At 37.6% G+C, this 19,981-nt stretch overlaps 2 protein-coding genes across 3 annotated transcripts; one reads left to right on the top strand and one right to left on the bottom strand.

The window, feature by feature from the left end:
* Positions 1–2,995: 2,995 nt before the first annotated feature.
* plppr5b (phospholipid phosphatase related 5b) lies at positions 2,996–13,446 on the top strand. The gene is made up of 6 exons (XM_077554606.1): positions 2,996–3,473; positions 5,394–5,526; positions 6,799–7,049; positions 8,967–9,143; positions 9,922–10,056; positions 11,410–13,446. The coding sequence occupies exons 1-6, from the start codon at positions 3,270–3,272 to the stop codon at positions 11,437–11,439; spliced, it is 930 nt and encodes a 309-aa protein (XP_077410732.1). The 5' UTR covers positions 2,996–3,269; the 3' UTR covers positions 11,440–13,446.
* Positions 8,128–17,967, bottom strand: snx7 (sorting nexin 7). 2 transcript variants are annotated; one of them, XM_077554604.1, is made up of 9 exons: positions 17,806–17,967; positions 17,113–17,295; positions 16,931–17,041; positions 16,704–16,862; positions 15,675–15,873; positions 15,367–15,566; positions 15,176–15,262; positions 14,098–14,256; positions 8,128–8,744 (listed from the first exon to the last, which is right to left on the bottom strand). In XM_077554604.1, exons 1-9 carry the CDS (start codon positions 17,887–17,889, stop codon positions 8,631–8,633), a joined length of 1,296 nt encoding a protein of 431 aa, XP_077410730.1. In that variant the 5' UTR covers positions 17,890–17,967; the 3' UTR covers positions 8,128–8,630. The 2 variants fall into 2 exon arrangements, with proteins under 2 accessions (XP_077410730.1, XP_077410731.1); XM_077554605.1 differs by lacking the exon at positions 8,128–8,744 and adding an exon at positions 13,628–13,979.
* Positions 17,968–19,981: the final 2,014 nt, after the last annotated feature.

The following is a 19,981-nucleotide window of genomic DNA, read 5'->3' as shown; positions in this document are numbered from 1 at the left end:
TGTTTCACGACGTGATGGCAAGATTGAACCATTTAAGACAGACGGTTCACTAATTTACCTAATAACCACCACTAGGAAAAACAGGGTCGAGTCAGCACTCTTTTTTGATTACGTCATGACCATGCAAGAGTCACTATATTAGTCATATAATATTGGATTGCATCTCATGCGCGACGCTGAAGTTGGACACCGTCGCGCTCCAGTTTTGCATTTGCAATTGCGCCTTCTCGCCTGTAGATGGCAGAGTAGGGTTTCAATGAAGGGTCACGATATATCACAGTGGCTATAAAATAATAGGTTAAAAAAAAAATCAACTGTCAAAATTTGTGACCTCAGTTTTCAAAGTTGGGTTTCAAATGATGGTTTAAAGCTAAGGTTAGGGTTTCAAGCTAAGGGTTAGGGACTTTGAAAGAGGGAGCGGTGCTGTAAGTTTCCCCTAGGTGGCAGTAATGTCAAGTGTATGGAGGAACATAGCCTGATGTGAGTAAACCCTAAATAAAGGGTTCTGACCTATGGTTCGGACTACATGACTAGTAGATTTACATTCCTTCCTCCAAAAAGCATATAATATCATATGATAAACATGTCTTCATTAAGTCTGAACAAAGAATATTGCATAAAGGAAAGCTAATGACGCGCACAAACTTGTTTATCAACAGATTTTGACAGATGATGAGTAATTAAAAAAAGAAAAAAAGGGTTTGAAGCTATTGCTATTTCCTATTGATGTTTACTATCAAACTCACCATAAAAACATGTTGCTTATTTTAAATCAATCACATGACTTTGCCTTGGGAAAGTCCACAAAATGATTGCTAACACATAATGGAGAAAGCCATGGACGGGCTAACGAGTAGCATCCATGCCACAGCGTTGTAACCTTCTAAGCAATGGACATTTGAACACAAAAACGATGCAGCCACAAGGCAGCATCAGACTGTCTTCAGTGTTCAGGTTGTTACCATGGTGACAGTGAACTGAAGAGAAGTGCTTGCCATAGTGGCGTGTTTGTGCGCGTCGACAAGAAAAGGGTAAAAAAAAAATAAAAATAAAGAGGTCACATTTGTTGTCAGGTAAGGGTGAGAAATCTTTCATCTTTGCTCATTTTTGACCACCTTTTAATATGTCCAATTCACACAGCTAAATGCGCTGAGTGCAGTGTGAAAAGGGCTTTTTTAGCCTTGTCCTTGGTCCTGCCTTCGCCAAAGGCCTACACTACCTTTGAATTGCTCTACTTTATGTTTCAATTTCCATTTGGAAAGGGCCATGATTGAACTTTTGTTGTGCACCAGCATGATGCACAGTAAATTGAACTGAGCTTCTGGGGGGACTTAACAGATCTCCACCATGCATGTCACTGCGGGAAGTTCTCGACCATCCGTGGGTCATAAGGATAAATATTTTACTTAGCATGGAATTTAAAACATGTAAGTAGAACATGACCCCCCTCATCTGCTGTGCTTTTCATTTTTATTCATATCGGATGGTGAAACCAATTTGTTTGTTTACAGTATATACTTGACTGACCAGTTCTATTTTGGTCCATTTATACTTTAGGGGGGGGGGGGGGATCCTGCTCATGTTCCTCTTGTAGTTCTGTGGAAGAAAATCTTGATAGGATTTGTGTGGATTGAGAAATTATTGATATGCTTTTCAATGTGATGTGTGTGGCTGTTAGCTCGGGTGAATTTGCATGCCTTGTTGTGTGATGTATTCCATGTATCTGGGTCATACTGCTGCCTTTGGCATAGTAATGGTCCAAAACACAGTGTAGGCATTTCTCGTCTCTCAACAAAATGCTTTAATTCCTCACCTCTTTTTTTTTTTGGAGTGAATTATAGCAGTTAATTATTATTATAATTATTATTTGGGTAATCCATGATTTACAACATTGGCATTGTAGTAGGAATAAATAGATCATTTATTTTGTTACCTATTTTAATTATTGTACAGGTAGTATTTTGTTCACTGATCCTTGATTCCGATTTTGCTATAATGATATCATTTTTTTAAGGTACGAAAGTTACGCAAATGCATACCAATAGTTAGATAATTAACAAAAATGCTGAGAATGATACCACAAAAACAGGAATGGAGATTAAAATAAATTCTAGGTACCAAAATTAATCCAGTAACAGCACGCATCGCCACATAGCCAACAATATCCAGTCATACAAAACATTTGCCTCGTCAGACCGCAGAATAGTTCTCCAAAAGCCTTATGATGATTTTTTTCAGCCTTGGAATGCAGTTAGTTGTTGGACTTTCTTAGATAGGGTCAGATTTTTATTATTATTATTGTTGTTGTTGTTGTTTTTGTTGTTAGAGTAATGTCTGTGACCTTATTATTATTATTGTTATTGTTAGGGTAATGTCTGTGACCTTATATTATTATTATTATTATTATTATTGTTGTTGTTGTTGTTGTTGTTAGAGTAATGTCTGTGACCTTACTATTATTATTATTATCATTATTGTTATTGTTAGAGTAATGTCTGTGACCTTATATTATTATTATTATTATTGTTACTATTTTTATTATTATTATTGTTGTTGTTGTTTTTGTTGTTAGAGTAATGTCTGTGACCTTATATTATTATTTTTATTTTATTATTATTATTATTATTATTGTTGTTGTTGTTGTTAGAGTAATGTATGTGACCTTACTATTATTATTATTATTATTATTATTATTATCATTGTTATTGTTAGAGTAATGTCTGTGACCTTATATTATTATTATTATTATTATTATTATTATTAGAGTAATGTCTGTGACCTTATATTATTATTATTATTATTATTATTATTATTATTATTATTATTATTATTATATAAGGCTTTCCCAAGCTAAACAAGAATATAATTGGCAAAGTATAGAATCTTCTACATTTTCTGTCTCTCTCTCTCTCTCTCTCATGTAAAGAAGGTGGGCGGCGGCCAATGTGGGGAAGCGTCCTCCTTTGGACATGCATTACTCACTTTCAAAATGCTTCACACGCTCATACACACCCATGCGCGCTCCCTCCCTTTCGTCTACAACCCAGTATCCCCCTCTCTTCCTCTCCCACCCCCACACACATTCACTGGTCGTAGCTGCAGGAGAGACAGAGCAAATTAGGGTTGGGGAGCCATCACGAGAGGGGCTCGTCACGAAAAGCTGAGCAGCCATGAACTGCTGCCAGAATGGAGGAGGGGGACGCTGGGTAGAAGAGAGAGGGAAATAGAATTCTTTTGGAATTAAATGTCTGTAATCGTATGTTTGCATCATGTTGTACTTTCAGTTGGTGATCATGGCCGGGACCGTCATGCTGGCTTATTATTTTGAGTACACTGATACCTTCAGTGTGCATGTGCAGGGATTCTTTTGCTATGACAGTACCTACACTAAACCCTACCTTGGACCGGAGGACCACAGCGCCATCCCGCCCATTCTGCTGTATGCCGTAGTAGCGGTTCTGCCAACACTGCTGGTGAGTCTCAGATCTGCTTCATCCAATTAAGTGGATAAAATGGATCATGGCACCTGAAATATGCAATCGTAAATTTCTGTTAAGATGAGTAGAAATTGAGTTTGGATGGTGAGAGAATGAATTGAGTGCCGAGTATGTTTATGATGATGTCATTTTAATTGGCATCATAGCTACGTTACTGCTTTTGGCTTTTGAGCTTGAGTTGGTTGAAACAGCCATTAGAGTGACAACATATTATTAGATTATAGTAAATTAGATGATTTTCCAGGGTTGCTATGATGTCACTACACCTACAAGGTCAAAGATGCGTTGTGTTCAAAAAGACATCAACCGCTGCCATGACGATCGTAACATTACACCAAACCTCACACAAGAAGTCCTCAGTAATTGGACCGACTCTTCAAATAGCCTTGGGACACTTTTTTGGGGCTCATCTCATTTCTGATAATAGCGTTCACACTAAACAAGGTGCGCTTGGAGCATGCCAGAAGGGTTCCCGATAATAGAACTAAAACTGGTAGGTGTGAATAAAGCCTTACGACCAATTTGCCAAGATATTTTGAGACATACATTACATTGCTTGTTCACTTGGAAATATGGGAGTGAATCAAAATCTTTAGTTAGCAAATAAACTATGTCAACTGTTCTCTTGTTGACTCACATTCTCACACTCTGATGTCACCAAGTACTTGGTACTACAATGATCCTAGGAGTAGCTGTTGTTAGGTGCTTCGTGCCCACGATTGGAGGGAACAGACAACGTATACACCAAAAGATCTCGAATGATGATGACAAAAGTTGGTTTTCACCGATTCTCTCTCTGAGTCGGAGTCTGGTTCGTCAGTAAGCCTTATTTGTTCATAACCTTGATGAACACAACTTCTGAATGTGTAGCAGTCAGGAAGAGAATGAGAACCTCCGAATTGGAGGTCCTTAGCTAGAAATTGGGTTGTGGATAAAATCCTGCCCAAACTGCCATGGTAAAGCCAATAGGCAAAGCTCTTGATTGTTTGATGTATGTTCCCACCCTCACCTATAGTCATGAGCTGTGGCTAGTGATAAACAAATCAATACCACAGATACTGCCTGAGATAGATTTTCTCCGGCTCTCTTTTAGAGGTATGGTGATAAGCTCGGTCATCTGGTTAGGATGTCTAATGAACGTCTCTCTGGTGATGTTTTATGGACACGAACTATGCTCTTCAACAAGACTGAGAGTCCCTCTGGATTCCGCCAAAAGAGCCGCAAGAACTGGTCTGGGACAGATCTTAAAGATGTAAAGACGATATATGGATGGGATGCGGTGATGTGCCGTCAGGGTAGGCAAGGTAGGCACTGCCTACCCAAGGCTGAAATGAAAGCTTCTAAAAATTGTTGTATGGTGAGGATAGAGTGGTACAGGTGCGTGTTTTTCATCATTTCAGATCTTTCCGGTTGAAGCTATTTGACTAGCCAACATCACATATTAATAATGCTACAGTCATTTTTGGAATGCTCTCTCATTTGTTCCACCGCTTACGATCATGTGAAAGCATTGTACCTTGTGAGAGAAAGAGACAGAGAGAGAGAGAGAGAGAGAGAGAGATGCTCAGACACACAGTGGATGTGATTGCTGAGCTGAACCCGCTGACAACACGGGAGTTGTCGCATCTGGTGCTAAACGTGGAGCTCAGCAAAAACACCCTGAGCGTAGCATCTTGACAGCAGTTTATTCTCACAGTTCATAAGCAGTCCAAATATTCACTGTTCAGCTCTTTCTGGCAAGTCAGTCTCAAGTCAGTGGTGATAGCGCTAGCTGCTAGCTGCTGTTTCTCCTCACATGGCATCCTACCCACGGTTTTGCATGCTATCATTAGCCAGCAATAAAGAATATGCCTATGTGTAATTTTGTCTTTGTCTCTTGATTTTCATTTCTAACAGATCACAATAACAGAGACGGTGCTATTCCTGGTCCAGTATACATCAAAAGAGTTTGACCATTTAGAGAAGACTGTTGCCACAGGAGATTGCTGTTATCTCAACCCGCTAGTGCGCAGGACTTTTCGGTTCCTTGGTATGTGACACATTTTAGATTTAGAGTTAGGCATATATGGTTTTGGGTGAAATTTCACAAGTGAAAGCTAACCCCAAAATTTTCTTTACAATTGTATGCTCTATTCTGCCCCACTAGCATAATCGCGATATTATGATTAATATTACGTTTGTAGAATTTGAATTAAGCCGCAAAATCCATCTGTTGTTATCCATCACAGGAGGCGGCCATTTTACCACTTACCGTCGACTGAAAATGATATCACAGTTGCTCAACGACCAATCACGGCCCGGCTCCAGAAAAGAAGTGAGCCGTGATTGGTTGTTGAGAAACTGTGATGTCATTTTCAGTCAACAGCAAATGACAAAATGGCCGCCTCCTGAATGGATACAAATGTGTGGAAAATCCAAATAAATTCACTATTGCTGGCCCAATTCGGGTCTTAAAAACAATTGAAGATGTATAATCATTTGCACCATGGAAAAATAAGCTTCAAATAAATAATTAATATGACACACTTCAGTGTACAAATAGTCACATTATGGTGGGTTCCTACTGTTGCTCTTTTTATACAGCAGAACAAAAGGTTTGGACATTAATTAATTATATTTGATGGTGACTCAAAGCACAGTGTTTTGTAAACAAAAACCTGCTGTTCGATGCCTTTTTTTGCTTTTATCCTGTGCCGCTGTTAGTTATTCATTTTTAAATGTCTGAGACATAATGTTCTCTTCTAATTGTTATTGAGAATTGCATTTTTTTTTACTGCTGTAATATTTTATCATATGGATTCAAATGGTAGATTTCCACAAAACTTTACATTTACGTTTATAAAACATTTGCCCTACACGATACGGGAAGCAAACACAGTGCTCCTGTAGCTTTATCCAATCAGACGAGCTGAATTATGTTCATGCCCTAATAAGCAATTTCAGAGGTGAAGGATGGCTCGCTAGAAAGCAGCAGTCATCCGTAAAACACAACGCGGGGGGCGGGGGGTTGGAGTAGGACAGAATTAGAACGATGAGCCTCGGCAGCAAGTGAGTCACACAAGGCTTGACAAAATCCATTTCATGCTTGTTAAAAACGGACCTGTCAACATCTGGAACCGCACATTGCTGCCATGGCGAAGTATAATGAAGAAAATGTGCACGTCTGGCCAGAAAAAAATAAATAAAATAAATGATGGAATGGGTGAGGATAAAATGTGGACAAAATAATAACAATAAATTGTGTGGGTCAATCATTAAAAAAAAAAAATTCTAAATACAGTATGTCTTTTTTTCTACCCAGGAGTTTACACCTTTGGCCTCTTCACTGTTGACATCTTCGTCAACGCAGGCCAGGTAGTGACGGGAAACCTGGCACCTTATTTTATGACCATCTGTAAACCAAACTACACAGCGCTGGGCTGCCATCAGGCCCTCCGCTACATCAGCCACCAGGAGGCCTGCACAGGAAACCAGAATGACATCCTGCATGCCCGCAAAACCTTCCCGTCCAAGGAGGCGGCGCTCAGCATTTACGCTGCACTCTACCTGGCTGTGAGTTAATGATTTTTTTTTTTGTATACACGTGGTCATTAAAGAAGCTTTCCGACGGATTTGATGTGCTTCTTCAAAAAAAAAATTATGCTGAATATTAATCAAATGTTTTCCTCTGGGAGAATGGTGGAAAAAAATGGAAAATACACCAAATATATTTTAACATACTGAAAATTAGGGATAGACCGATAATCGGGCCGGCAGATAATATATATTCAGATATTCAGCATTTTATGAATATCGGCATCGGCCTTTTTGTTTTTGTTTTAATGGCCGATATATATTAAAAACTGTTATTTTTGCTCCGATGGGCGTTATTTTCCTCCATTTGCTCTGAGTCAGCGACTCCCTGCAGCATTGGCCCGTCTACAGCACCATCTGATTGGTTGCTAGTGCAGTGCTAACAGCCAATAAGCAGCAATTAGCGGCTATTAGCCCGCTAGCTCGCGGATTAACGGCTGTTAGGTTAGCTGCAGGCTACCCTAATAGCCGTTTTTTTAGCGGCTATTTAGGAGTTATCCCAGGGTTAGCGTGTGGGTGAACAGTTAGCCCACGAGCTGTCAGTTAGCTTGCGAATTAGCAGCCGTTTGGGAGTTAGCGTGCGGGTGAATGGTTAGCATGCGAGCTAACCGTTAGCTCGCGAATTAGCGGCTATTATCCAGCGAGCTAACCGGCTAGCGCGCGAATCAACGGCTATTATCCCGCGAGCTAACCGGCTAGCGCGCGAATCAACGGCTAATAGGTTAGCCCGTGAGCTAACGTTAGCTCGCGGGCTAACCTAATAGCCGTTTTTAGCGGCTATTTGGGAGTTATCCCGGGGTTAGCTTGTTGGTGGATTGTTAGCCCGCGAGCTAACAGTTAGCCCGCGAATTAGTGGCTATTTGGGAGTTGGCATTATAGTTGGTGCAAAAGCTGATGGCAAATAAAAAAACCTTTAACATGTTGCAAATCACAAAGCTGTTTAATAAACATGTGCTTGAAGGCATTTAAGCAGCCAAGTGCTGGAGTTTTTATTATTATTTTAAATAAATAAAACATTTCATAAAAAAAATATAATACATATATCCCAATATAGCGTTTTTTCCATAAAATAGCATGAAATTAATGGCAATTTTCTATTCTTCGAATTTGTCATTTAAATGGCCACAAGTGGGCGCTCCTTTACGAGTACCAGTACTCTCGCCCATCTCTAAATTGGTCCATATTAAAAGTGGTATTTTTGTCATGCATCTGTTTAGGTCCCATGTGGCCCCGCAGAAGCACTGATGGATACAAGTAGCCTCAGTATTGTTCAACATAATTAACCTTTTTTTTTTTTATTCCCTCAATGGGAACCTATTTTCATAGTGTTGTTCCAATAATTTCATTCCTAGCACACCCACATACCGTACACAAAACTGCATAGTCCTAGGCAAATATGTCAAAACTGTTGCACACTATTCTGTCACGCTTTGTCACGCAACTGGTTTGGATCAAATGTAGCAAAAGTCACTAAGTTGGCAACACTCTTTGACACAATCAATTGGGCATTTACCCTACGTAACTTCATTCCAATATGCTTCTTCGCACCACATTTGGGTCTCACGTCCCATTCCGTGACAAGGTGTGACGGCAGTTTGTGACAAGAAAGCCTCCCAGAGAAGCAGTGAGAGTAAGAGCGGGATGAAGGGCGACAGCAGCGTGCGACACAAAAGCCTGAAAAAGACGGAAAAGAGTCAGTGAACAATTTTACAGGAGAAGTGTCGCTTCAATTTAGCGCCTTTAGTTGTTTTGCTGCCTTTTTGAGCGTGCGCGTGCATCAAATGTAAACGCAGTCACGGATGTCACATATGGGTCACGATGACAATGTGTTGAAAAAATTAAATACTAAATAAAATAAAAAAAATAGATCTTGACAGTTTTCTCTCTTCTTTTCAGATGTATGTGACGTGCACAATTCAGGTCAAAGGGACTCGTCTTGCTAAGCCGGTCTTGTCCCTCGCCCTTGTGTGTTTGGCCTTCCTCACGGGACTAAATCGCATCGCGGAATACCGCAACCACTGGTCGGATGTCATTGCCGGATTCATGATTGGCACTGCCATTGCCACGTTCTTGGTGAGTATTTTTTCACACAACGTGAATTTGTGTATTTTTTTGCTGATTTTGACAGATTTTAAATGTTTGAAGTGTCCCAAAGACGTATTTATACGTTTTTTTTAATGCTAGAGCATACAGAAGGCTTTGATGCAGCCTCTCAACTGCAAAGAACGGTTGAAGAAATGGTAGTTATTACACAAACGACCGGCAGGTGGCAGCAGCGCAAAAGAGATCAACCAGGGGCCATGTTGAAAAAAAGCTCATTACTCACATTTCTAAATAGATTTGTGAATTATGATGAAACTTAGCTATATTCTAATGCTAATAGCTGCAAAACGGAAACAGATAGAAATATCTAGACTTTAATCTTTCTTTTGGTAGTTTCTATGTTTTTATAGCAATAGAACACAAAATTCTATGGGCCTTGCAAAATCAGTCAAAATCCAGTAAAACAGCCTGGAGCAAAAGGGGTTGCTTCACTGAAAATGGCTGGGAGTGAATGCGATTGTGATCAGTCAGTTAGGAGCCAATTATGAACCAGAAGTGTTGACTTCATTCAAATTATGCGTTTTGTTGGTTTGTCATGTCCACTGCAACCATCGAGAGGTCTGAAGGTTATTATTTAATGAGCACTTGAAGGCGTGGCAGAGAAGTTCATTTAGTTTATGTCCTGCGGTCTGATGAGACCAAAATAAACGTATTTGGTTCAGATGGTGTCTGCTTCTTCATCACAGAGGATATGATTTTTAACCTCAAAACTACATGCGGACTCAGGAATCACCGTTTCTCTGCTTAGGTGGTGTGCGTGGTCCATTATTTCAAAGGGAAGTTGCTGCTGAATGATGACACGCCAATAGAACTGCAATTGAACACAACCATTCTGGGCATGGGCCAAGTGGAGAGTCCTCTGGAGAAGTACATCGCCTCACAGGTCAGTATGAGAATTATTTACTCGTATTTGTTGACTTTATTCTGAATTCATATTCATTGTTTAATCGTAACTAATCGCATGACTTCAATAGTTAAATTGTGATTTTATATCTGTTCTAAATGTACAATAAATTGTACAATAAAATTCAGTAATTTCATAATATTTCATAAAATTTAGTTAAAATTAAAAATATGATATTGATTTGTGTTGGTCATTTTTTTGCCACTAGATGGCATAATTGCGTTTTTAAGACGGTGACAGCTCAGTGCATTTTTATTTTCATATTAAGAACTATCTAATCTTTAACAAGAAGTAACTTGTACAATTCTGCACATTTTAAAAATTGTAAAATACAACTTGACCCCAGTCTCCACAAATAAATGCATTATTAATCAATTTATTACTGCTAAATTTTGCGACTGGAATTCTCCCAGTACAAGCTTTCCAAGTAAGGGGCGGCCATTAATCGCGCGTTAAAAATATTAGTGGTGTTAAAGGAACTTGAAATTAACTCAAAATGAATGCACTAATTTTAACACCCCTAAAATAAAGTAAAGCACAAAGCCATGATTCAATCACATTAAGACCATACACAAAAGTTTCATCAGAAAATCCACACAGGGTAAAAAACTGATGCGATAAAGACGGACTTGAATGCCTTCTCCTGAGACAAACTCTGATGTAACAAATGAGGGCAGCAGCAAAATGGAGTCTACAGGAACATTTTGTCTGCCAAAGATACAAACAAACAGATTGGGAGATCGTCCAGTAATCCATTAAATTCAAATGTCTACAGTAAAAAAAAAAAAGTGCATGTATTCTGTTTTTAGAGTCCAAAATATCTCTCTTTGCTCAAGTAAAGCAGACTTAGCAGCAATTGATCCAGCCAAGATACACATTTGGTGGACGTATGGTGGACTGAGAAAAACAAACCAAAAAAAAAACATTTCAGTCCATCTGTGAAGAAAATTCAGTTGCCTGAAGATGAGCACAAAAAAAAAAAAAAAAAAATCACCTCGTATTAAACTCGGCTATGGTAAGCTTGGTGGAAAAGAACCAGCCTAAAAATAGCACAGCAAGGAAGCCTTGCAGCTAAACTGGCCACACAAAACAAAATGACAGGGATGGAAGAAACATTCTCTACTTCTTATTCCGATTTATAAAAGAAGCTGGGTAATATTTTTGTATTATCAAAAATGTGTTACGTAATAGCGACATCTCTTTTTTTTCTTTTTTTTTTTATAATTGTGGGTCAAGATTAAAACCAGAAGTCATGCTACGTCCGAGATAGCCCATACATACTGTATTTCACATGAAGTAATGTATTGTATTTTTTTTTGTCATATTGCATAGAACCACATCACCTTTGCTGAGGTCACATGACATGGAGTCAGCGGTGCAGCAGACGCACAGGACATCCCCACTTTTCACCATCCAATCCAGTTAGCCCAAGTGCGGCTGTAAACCCAAACTCCTCTCTGTGTCTGTATTCTATTATGTTGCTTCTGTTTTGTTTTCAATGAAATTATATGAAGCTTTTATCTCTAAAAAACTAAATTTTTTACATGAAATGAAGCGGCAAGGTCTTAATCTATGCACTAAACACTCAAATAAGAAACAGAATTTCTAAGGTTTTCTGATGTTGCATGCTTCAGAGAATCACTGTATTTTTTGTTTTTTGAGTTCATCCCTGCCGCGTTTAGCAAAAAAAAAAAAATCAAAGGCCCCTCAAAGTAGGAAAAACACTTTTTAATTCTAATATTGCACAGACGGGTGATGGTCTTTCCAAAAGAAGCTCCAATCTCCACTTTAACATAGTTACTAAGCACCGAAATAGCACCAAAGCAATAATTATCAAGTTTTTAGTTAGTTTTTTTTTTAGCTAATAAGAGAGGATACAAAATATGTAGGGAAACAATATACATTCTTATTCCTACTCATTTCATATTTCATTCCGATTTTCATTTGGTTTCATGAGGTGTCTCCCCAAAATAATTTGTCCGCATTATGTCGTAGCCTATAGACGTTCTTTGTTGTTAGCTAATGCGCTAACCTGTTAAACATCATGCTAGCATGATAGAGTGACTCTTAGAGTGGTATTCAAATTGTATATCAGATAAAAGTTTGAGAGAGAATACATTTAAGAATAGTATGAGAATAAGATGCTGAATGCTGGTAAAAATGGACAGCATTAAAATGATCTTTGGAGTGGAAGTTGTTAAGCTAAGCTAAGCTAAGCAAAGCAGCTTTACAGTATAGCCAAGGTCAAACCTCTCTCTTACTAAACTTGAGATATTCAGCTTCTATTACGTTATTTTTCATAAAACAAAATGGGCTCAGGTTCAAGTAGAAACACAATATAACAATGTATAGAGTTAATTTTAGTCATACAAGGCACAAGTATCATAGTTAGCGTTGCAAAAATTCAAATCCTGGGAGGAGCATAGCAGTATTTACAAAAACATCATTAAGAAAATTTGCAAAAGATAATCCATGTTGAAAACTTTGCACTATGAGGTGGCACTTACAATCATATTGGAAAACCTTTTTTAATAATACAATTATGATGTTTAGTTTAGGATGTATGCACAAATAATTGCAGTTTATTATACTTAAGCCAAGAAATGACTCAAATGGCTGGATGAAATCTCAGGAAATTAATACCAAAAATATTGCTTTATGAGAATAAATGATAAATCAACTAAAACGTATTTCCAAAGATTTTTCTTATCATGTGGAAAAACAGTAGTTTTTGTTTTATCTAGCTAGGCAGAACATAGACTTCTTACGGTAGATTAGATTGACATCTTAATAATAATAATAATTCAATATGTATGCTGTAATATTTATTTCAATATGGCGTCATAAGTGTACAGTAAGTATACAGTTGAAATGCTAGTTGAAAACGTAAAATCATTTCCCGAATGCATGTTTCAGTGGACATTTTCTTTCCAGATTTCTTTCAACGGATTTTGTTGCCTTTTGGTGTGGTCATGTTGCAAATGACATTCAATATTTGAATTTTGAGTACTTGAAATAATAAGTGATATTTTCCTTTGTAGCATTAACAGGTCAATCTTATTATTGAAATCACTGACGCACTTGCAACATAATACAATTCTATAACATTTGCTGTCAAATGTATGTTGCAGTATATTTAAACCAATACTGAATTGTATCTGATTGACGGCATATCTAAATCTTAAAGTCACGTTTTTACTCAGTTACTGTGTACTTTTACTTTTTCTATGACCATGCACTGTTTTGAGTGATCCCATCAATATTTCCATTTCATCTCTAGATGTCAGTTTTGTCACGTTGCTTTACTACAGTCAAATATCATGTTTTATGGATAGTGATATTCATTGTTCATTAATATACATTAGAAAATGTCTTCTCATTGTGTGGTTTACAGATTTTCTCAGTATTTTTCACAACCCAGTGAGAGTTGTTTGAAATGGACCCTTTTGGCATTGTTGTTTCGACTTGTAACCTTCGCTCTTGGGCCCCATGGTTTTTGAAATATGGGATGATAAAAAAAATGTGAATAAAACCAAATGTTTCAAACAACTTCTGCTTAAATCCATTGTATTTAATGTCAACTTAACATGACATTATAGTGTATTGTGTTAACTTAGCAAATTCCAGACTGAGGATTTACATTTAACAAATTCATTTTGGTAAATGTACAGTACGATTTCTACGGCATCAGTATGCAAATATAAACATTGTAGAAACAGTACAACATATTAGAATATTGGAACAAATATAGCACATTGTTGTTTTGGTCATGCGAAAGAACATCCATTTCTAACATTTTTTTTGAAGGGAACATTCACATATTAAGTAAGAGTATCTTCATCTTGATGCTCAATGGGATCCCTTCTTTGAGACAAGAGGAAGGATTCCCACACCGCAAGGCACTGCCAGACAAAACATGAATTATCATCTACTGATCTATTAAGCCCCCCCCCCCCCCCACCCAATTAAAATTTTTGGTATTTGGAGAATTTTTAAAAATAGCTAAATAATTCCACTCACCTTCTCATAGCATTCCACATTCTTCTCAGCGGTTGAGATGAAAGCTGACTTGAGGTCACCTCTCATACCGTTCTGCCAGTTGACCCAATCGCCCTTCAAGGCACTGTTCGCCATTTCCACTCGATCTGCCAGAGAATCGACTTCTTTCTCCAGGTGGCCCTAAAAACGCACCCAGGAAAGACAACGGCTAAGATTAGACAAGTGCCTCTAACTATTTGTCCTGGTATCATCTGAATTTCTGTGCTTATTGAGGAACATAATCCCATATTATGATACTGTATTAATTCAAACAAGGTAATTTATGTCTGAAAGAGCGCATCTTCCTCAGGCCAGGGTGTTGTGTAATTCTAAATGGTTAAGTGAGATCGCCCTCTCCTGGCTACAGCGGGTCATAACATGCAGTGTTGGCTGTTAACAGATATGAATCCACAGTAAAAAAAACTTCTTTTTTTTTTTACATAGTTTCGCCACTCCAACACAATTTAAAAACATTTAAATGTATTTAAACAGAATTTTAGAATATAACCAAGTTCAAAGCAAACATGCTGTATCAGCATTTAGCGGTTATGCTGCATACAAATAGAATAAACTGCCAATAGAATTGAAGTTAGTCCTAAGTGTATTTTTTTTTTTCAATAACATTTTTTAGAGCATTTTTAAATTTTATTTTATTTTTTTACAAAATCATGTATGGTCTTTTAGTAATTTTAGTAAACTATTTTTTATTTCTCTATTTTGCTTTTAAAGGTCTTACATTTTTCAGTTTTTTAATGTCCTTTTTTGGCCTATAAATGGTGTATTTTGCATAAAATGTTTTTTGTAAATATGTTGAGCATGTTGATTTTCCTTAGGTATAAAATGTGCAATATAAATAATGCTTCCTACTAAAATGTATTTATTTATTTTTTAAACTGGTTGTTGGAAGCTGCATTTCTTATCTGGTCATTCCTTGTCTTGTTACATTTTGTGCAAGTCACTATCTAGTGGATATTTAACATCTGGTTTGATAGTTTCATCTCATTTTGCCAATCAAACATTGAGCTGACAACCGAATAAAAGTATATAAAATGTCACTTACAACTTCTTGGTCCACCTTTTTGGTTGCAAGGGCTTCATGTTTGGTCTCATAGTACGCCTGGATATTGTCTCGCCGTTTCACCACCGTCTAAATCCAACAAGAAAATATTGAGCAGCAATTTCAATTACAACTAAGCTGGAATCTTTATCAAATCGTGATTTGAGCTGGAGAGGTTGATGGTTCCGACTCACCTTCAGTACCTCAGTGCAGAGCACGTACTCATGAAGAGCGGGGACCAACACCTCAGAGAGTTGCTGGATCTGCTTTTCGGTTTCTTTGCTGCATTCTTCCACACAGTTGGCCACAATTTTCAGTGGGTCGTGCAGCTCCTCATCCACGTCGGCCCATTGGCTATAAAGTGGCCCGTATTGCTTGAGCTCATCCAAATACTCTGTTGAATTTTGAACACAATCAATCTACGATATCGGAAATATTTTCAGATTTGACTGGTTGTATTAATAATATTATTATTATTGTTATTATTTTAATGCTGAGATACCGCGCTGCTCCCTGATGATCCTCTGAGAAACCTTGTCAACAGATGAGATCCTGCAGCCAAAGTTTTCCACGTATTCCTGCATGAGCGTGAACTCCTCAGGACGGCTCTTGATGCCCCACACCGAGTGGGCCACCGCTCGTACCGTGTCGCCCATTCGACTCAAGAAACCCGGACCCTGTTTCTTGTGAGATGAGAAATCCTGCAGATGGACCACAGTTTAAATTAAATTCCGAATTTTTTTCCCCTCCACCCATTAACTCATTTACTGCCATAAAAGTATTTAAAAAAAAAAAAAGATAAAAAATTAAAGGCAAGAGGCGATTAAATTTTTTAATTGTAATTAATCGCATGACTCACTAGTTAACTCATGATTAATCACACATTTTACATCTGTTTTAAATGTACAATAAAAAAAGTTTTCATACTCTTAACAAAAGTGGGAAAAAATAGAAATAGAAATAGTTAAAATTATTTTTTGACGTTTATAGCCGTCAATGGCAATGAATGAGTTAAAAAATAAAAATAAAAGATTATAAAAAATTTGGGCCGTGAGGCGATTTAAGTTTTTAATCATAATTAATCTAATCGCATGACTTCACTAGTTATCTCGCCATTAATCACAAATTTCATATCTGTTCTAAATATACAATAAAAAAAATTCTAGGTTTCATACAATTGTTAACAAAAGTGGATTTTTTTTTAAACGAATAGAAATAGTTTAAATGAATTTTTGACGTTTATAGCCGTCAATGGCAGTGAATGAGTAAAAAAATAAAAATAAAAGATTAGAAAAAATTTGGGGCGTGAGGCGATTAAAGTTTTTAATCATAATTAATCGCATCACTTCACTAGTTAACTCGCCATTCATCACAAATTTAATATCTGTTCTAAATATACAATAAAACAATTCTAGGTTTCATACAATTGTTAACAAAAGTGGATTTTTTTTTTTAACTAATAGAAATAGTTTAAATAAATTTTTGACGTTTATAGCCGTCAATGGCAGTGAATGAGTTATAAACTTCCTACCTGAGCAGTTAGGAAGAGCTTAAAGTGCTGGTTAAAAGACAGAATGGGATGCCCGGCGATCTTATTGAGAAAGCGATGTAGCGCTTTCTTCCTGGTCTCGATGAAGTCATCATTGAAGCGCTCCACCATGCCTTTCATCACAAACTTCTCGGGAAGAGGCTGAAGGAGGACCACATTTTTCACACGCCTGAGCCAAAAGTCAAACTAGTGCCGTTTTTTACACATACATGAACGATGAGGGTCGGATGGGTTTCTTCCAGCCTGCTACGTAGCCAAAGGAAGTCCTGGTAGCGGCGGAGCACCTCGTATTCACAGGAGTCAAATTCACTCCTTGTGGTCTGTGAAGAGAAATCAGCTTTTAAAACACGTCCATTTAAAAAGTCAGTATTTTCATGTGAGCGCGGCATACCTTCGTCGCAACTCTGTACATGATGAAAGTCTCGATAGCTGTCACGTGACTCTCGGGACTGTCGACGGTAACAAACAAGTCTTTGGTGCAGCCAGTCTGCTGTTCATCTTCATCGAGTTGGTACTGGTTGACCATTGAGCTGGGAGAGTTGGGCATTTGATCCTCATCTGTCAGTAATATTTTCTGAACACACACAACATGTGTTTTGAGATGATGAACAAATGAGGAAAGAACTTTTTAATTAAAGTCTTTGTTTGGAAAATTCTGTTTAGTAAAAAATGGCACCAATGTGTCTAGAATAGTGGTTTTATTTTTGAAAAGTGACCAGTTTCTCTCTGTTAAAACAGACATATTTGGAAACTTTATTTTACACTAGCAGGAGAGCTACTTTGTAACTTTGTTGACATATCTCATATTATACTAAAAAGAGCCTGCCCCTTCAAACATAAGCAAATAACTGAAAACGAACTGTACAAATCATTGGGCGGAGTAATATCACAGGAAAAGTTAATTTCAGTACAAAGGTCAGCTCGTCTGCTGATTCAAACGTTTACGTTGCGTTTAACAATAACAAAAAAAAAAGAAGGCAAAACTACAAACTAGTCACAAGATAGTGTTTCCACTTGAGGCATATCCACGTCGTCACAAGGAGTGGAAATGTTCAAAAGTTCGAGTTAGCAAGTTTAACTGTACCTTACTGAAAACTTCCAGGTCTTCGTCTTCTTCTAAATCCAACATGTCTTTTGTCAAAACCGCCGAATCCGTTTGACAATTCATCTCACAAGCTTCACTTATGAATGAGACAAACTTCCTCAACGTCTACGCAAACACAAAACACGGAAAAGCAGCTAGTCCCATTTTCCATACTTTTCTTTCGAAATAAAACCAGGATTTTTCAAAATAAAAGCAACGCGCGGTATTGGTTCTCTGCTTCCTCCATGCGATTCAGACTGATTTGGTGAATGTTTTTTATTTTATTTTATTTTTTTCAAAGGGGTTCAATCCCCCTAAAATTCTTGGTTTACCTCTCCAGTGTCGAGGTCCACCCCAGCCAAACATCAAATTGCACCACCCAGATTTGACCAAAAGATGTCGCTGTTGCATAAGCTGAGGGCATCAACATCACATACTGTCCTTAACATTTCTTCTCTCCGCATTATGCTGATTATTATTCACATTGCAGAAAAAACTAAATATAAAATAAGTAACTTTAACGTTTACGTGTGCTTAAGTCATACTGTTGTAGCAGCAATTTGAATTTGCTTTTCTAGTGTATTTATTTTAACAATGTAATCAATAAGTTATTGGGCCTTCCATATGAAGCTTGTGGCCATTTACATGTTTAAATATTGAATAAACCGTCAGGAAAGTAAACACAGTCCAAATAATGATTTGCCCTTCGACTGAAACAAATAAAAGATTGATTCCAATATTTGAATATCAACTAAAAGACACAAATCGATCGAGATAAAGCCTGGGTCTGTAAACTTCTTTTTTTTTAAATCAATGATGTTTTCCTACCAACTCACTTTTGTCATTGTGTCATCTTGTCGCTTGCTGCATCATCACCAATTATTACAAATGGACAGAAGATAATCAATTTTTATTGATCCTCTCTTTGCGCTACAGTAACAATGACAGCTACCAGTCAGATTGTTACATTTAAATAGCATACACATTATTGCACGTAATCATTTCTATCTACTGATGTACTTCTTTTTTTTCCTCCACACGCATGCCATAAATGGCGTTCTAAACAATGTGGCAGCTTGGATTTCAGCGCAAGGTGGTTTTTGCCTGAATTTTGAGGAGAACATGCCCGGCAACAGTATTTGAACATAGTTAGTTATAATGGACAAAGTGTATGTAACATGGGATAAATAATTTTGTCCTTAACAAGACAGATGTGATCAAACTGTGAATCCGGCAACATTTAGCCACTTAGCATGTCACTTCCAGTTAGCGCTCTTATTTGAAACCAATTCAAACTACTTAGCGATCGATGCTAAATTTCTCTTACTTAGCGACTGATGCTAAATTTCTCTTCCAAATGTACTAATAACATAAACAGGCAGTCACGAGTGTTACTTTTAATGCCAGTCACAAGTAAGCAGCTAGCACGGCACTTCCGGTTAGCGCTCTTTGAAACCTATTCACACTACTTAGTGATGCTAAATTTACGATTGCTACATAGCAATAGACTTTGTTGCCGTTATTGTTATTGTTGCTGTGTTATTTGTAAGAGAAGGTGATAATAGATTTTAATTTATGTCAATATGGAATTTTTGTTATTTCCCCGCCTCCCGTCGAAAATGTATGTAAATGTATGCATCTATGCATCTGACGGTGAGGTTGTATGTGCACGATTGAGTCGGTTCAGTGTGCGCGCGTCTCCCTCCCAGACCTTTCAGATTAGAGTCTTCTGTAATGGTTTTACAAAGGTCAGGGTTTTCACTGGTTGGGATGTAGCAGCAGCCTGTGTTTAAAGGTCAGCACACCACGCCATCACATTATCTTCCTGTCATTTCATAACAGTTTGTCTGTGTTTTTCAAAGGTTCAGCTCCTACGAGGCTCAGTGTGACTGCGTTTTCTTTAGCCGTGAAAGCAAAGAGGTGGTGCAAGGACAGCGGAGAGGCTGAAGTGGTTACACGCATTTATTTTTTTTTTGGCGATATTTGTGAGCGAAACAAAAACAAATTGACACTTTATACACGTAGGCGTGCAACCAAATATTTCTACAGTCTTGACTGAAAGCTTTGCAAGTTGTTAGTAATTTGTAGAAAAAGGAAGAAAAAAAAAAGTGTAGTCAAACTTTAAAGCAGAACTGTGGTAGCAATAAATCCTATTGTCACATCATACACGCACACA

The sequence above is a fragment of the Vanacampus margaritifer genome, chromosome 20 (assembly GCF_051991255.1).
Source record: "Vanacampus margaritifer isolate UIUO_Vmar chromosome 20, RoL_Vmar_1.0, whole genome shotgun sequence".
Classification (NCBI taxonomy): Eukaryota; Metazoa; Chordata; class Actinopteri; order Syngnathiformes; family Syngnathidae; genus Vanacampus; species Vanacampus margaritifer.
The sequence above is the reverse complement of the archived record's forward strand: the minus strand, read 5'-3'. Positions and strand labels throughout refer to the sequence as shown.

Coding starts and splice junctions, on each gene's coding strand:
- plppr5b (XM_077554606.1), top strand. CDS start 3,270: ATGTTGTACTTTCAGTTGGTGATCATGGCCGGGACCGTCATGCTGGCT. Junction 9,144..9,921: donor CTGCCATTGCCACGTTCTTG/GTGAGTATTTTT, acceptor TTCTCTGCTTAG/GTGGTGTGCGTGGTCCATTA. Junction 10,057..11,409: donor AGAAGTACATCGCCTCACAG/GTCAGTATGAGA, acceptor CATATTGCATAG/AACCACATCACCTTTGCTGA.
- snx7 (XM_077554604.1), bottom strand. CDS start 17,889: ATGAATTGTCAAACGGATTCGGCGGTTTTGACAAAAGACATGTTGGAT. Junction 16,863..16,930: donor ATCCGACCCTCATCGTTCAT/GTATGTGTAAAA, acceptor GTCCTCCTTCAG/CCTCTTCCCGAGAAGTTTGT. Junction 15,263..15,366: donor TCTGCACTGAGGTACTGAAG/GTGAGTCGGAAC, acceptor TGTTGGATTTAG/ACGGTGGTGAAACGGCGAGA.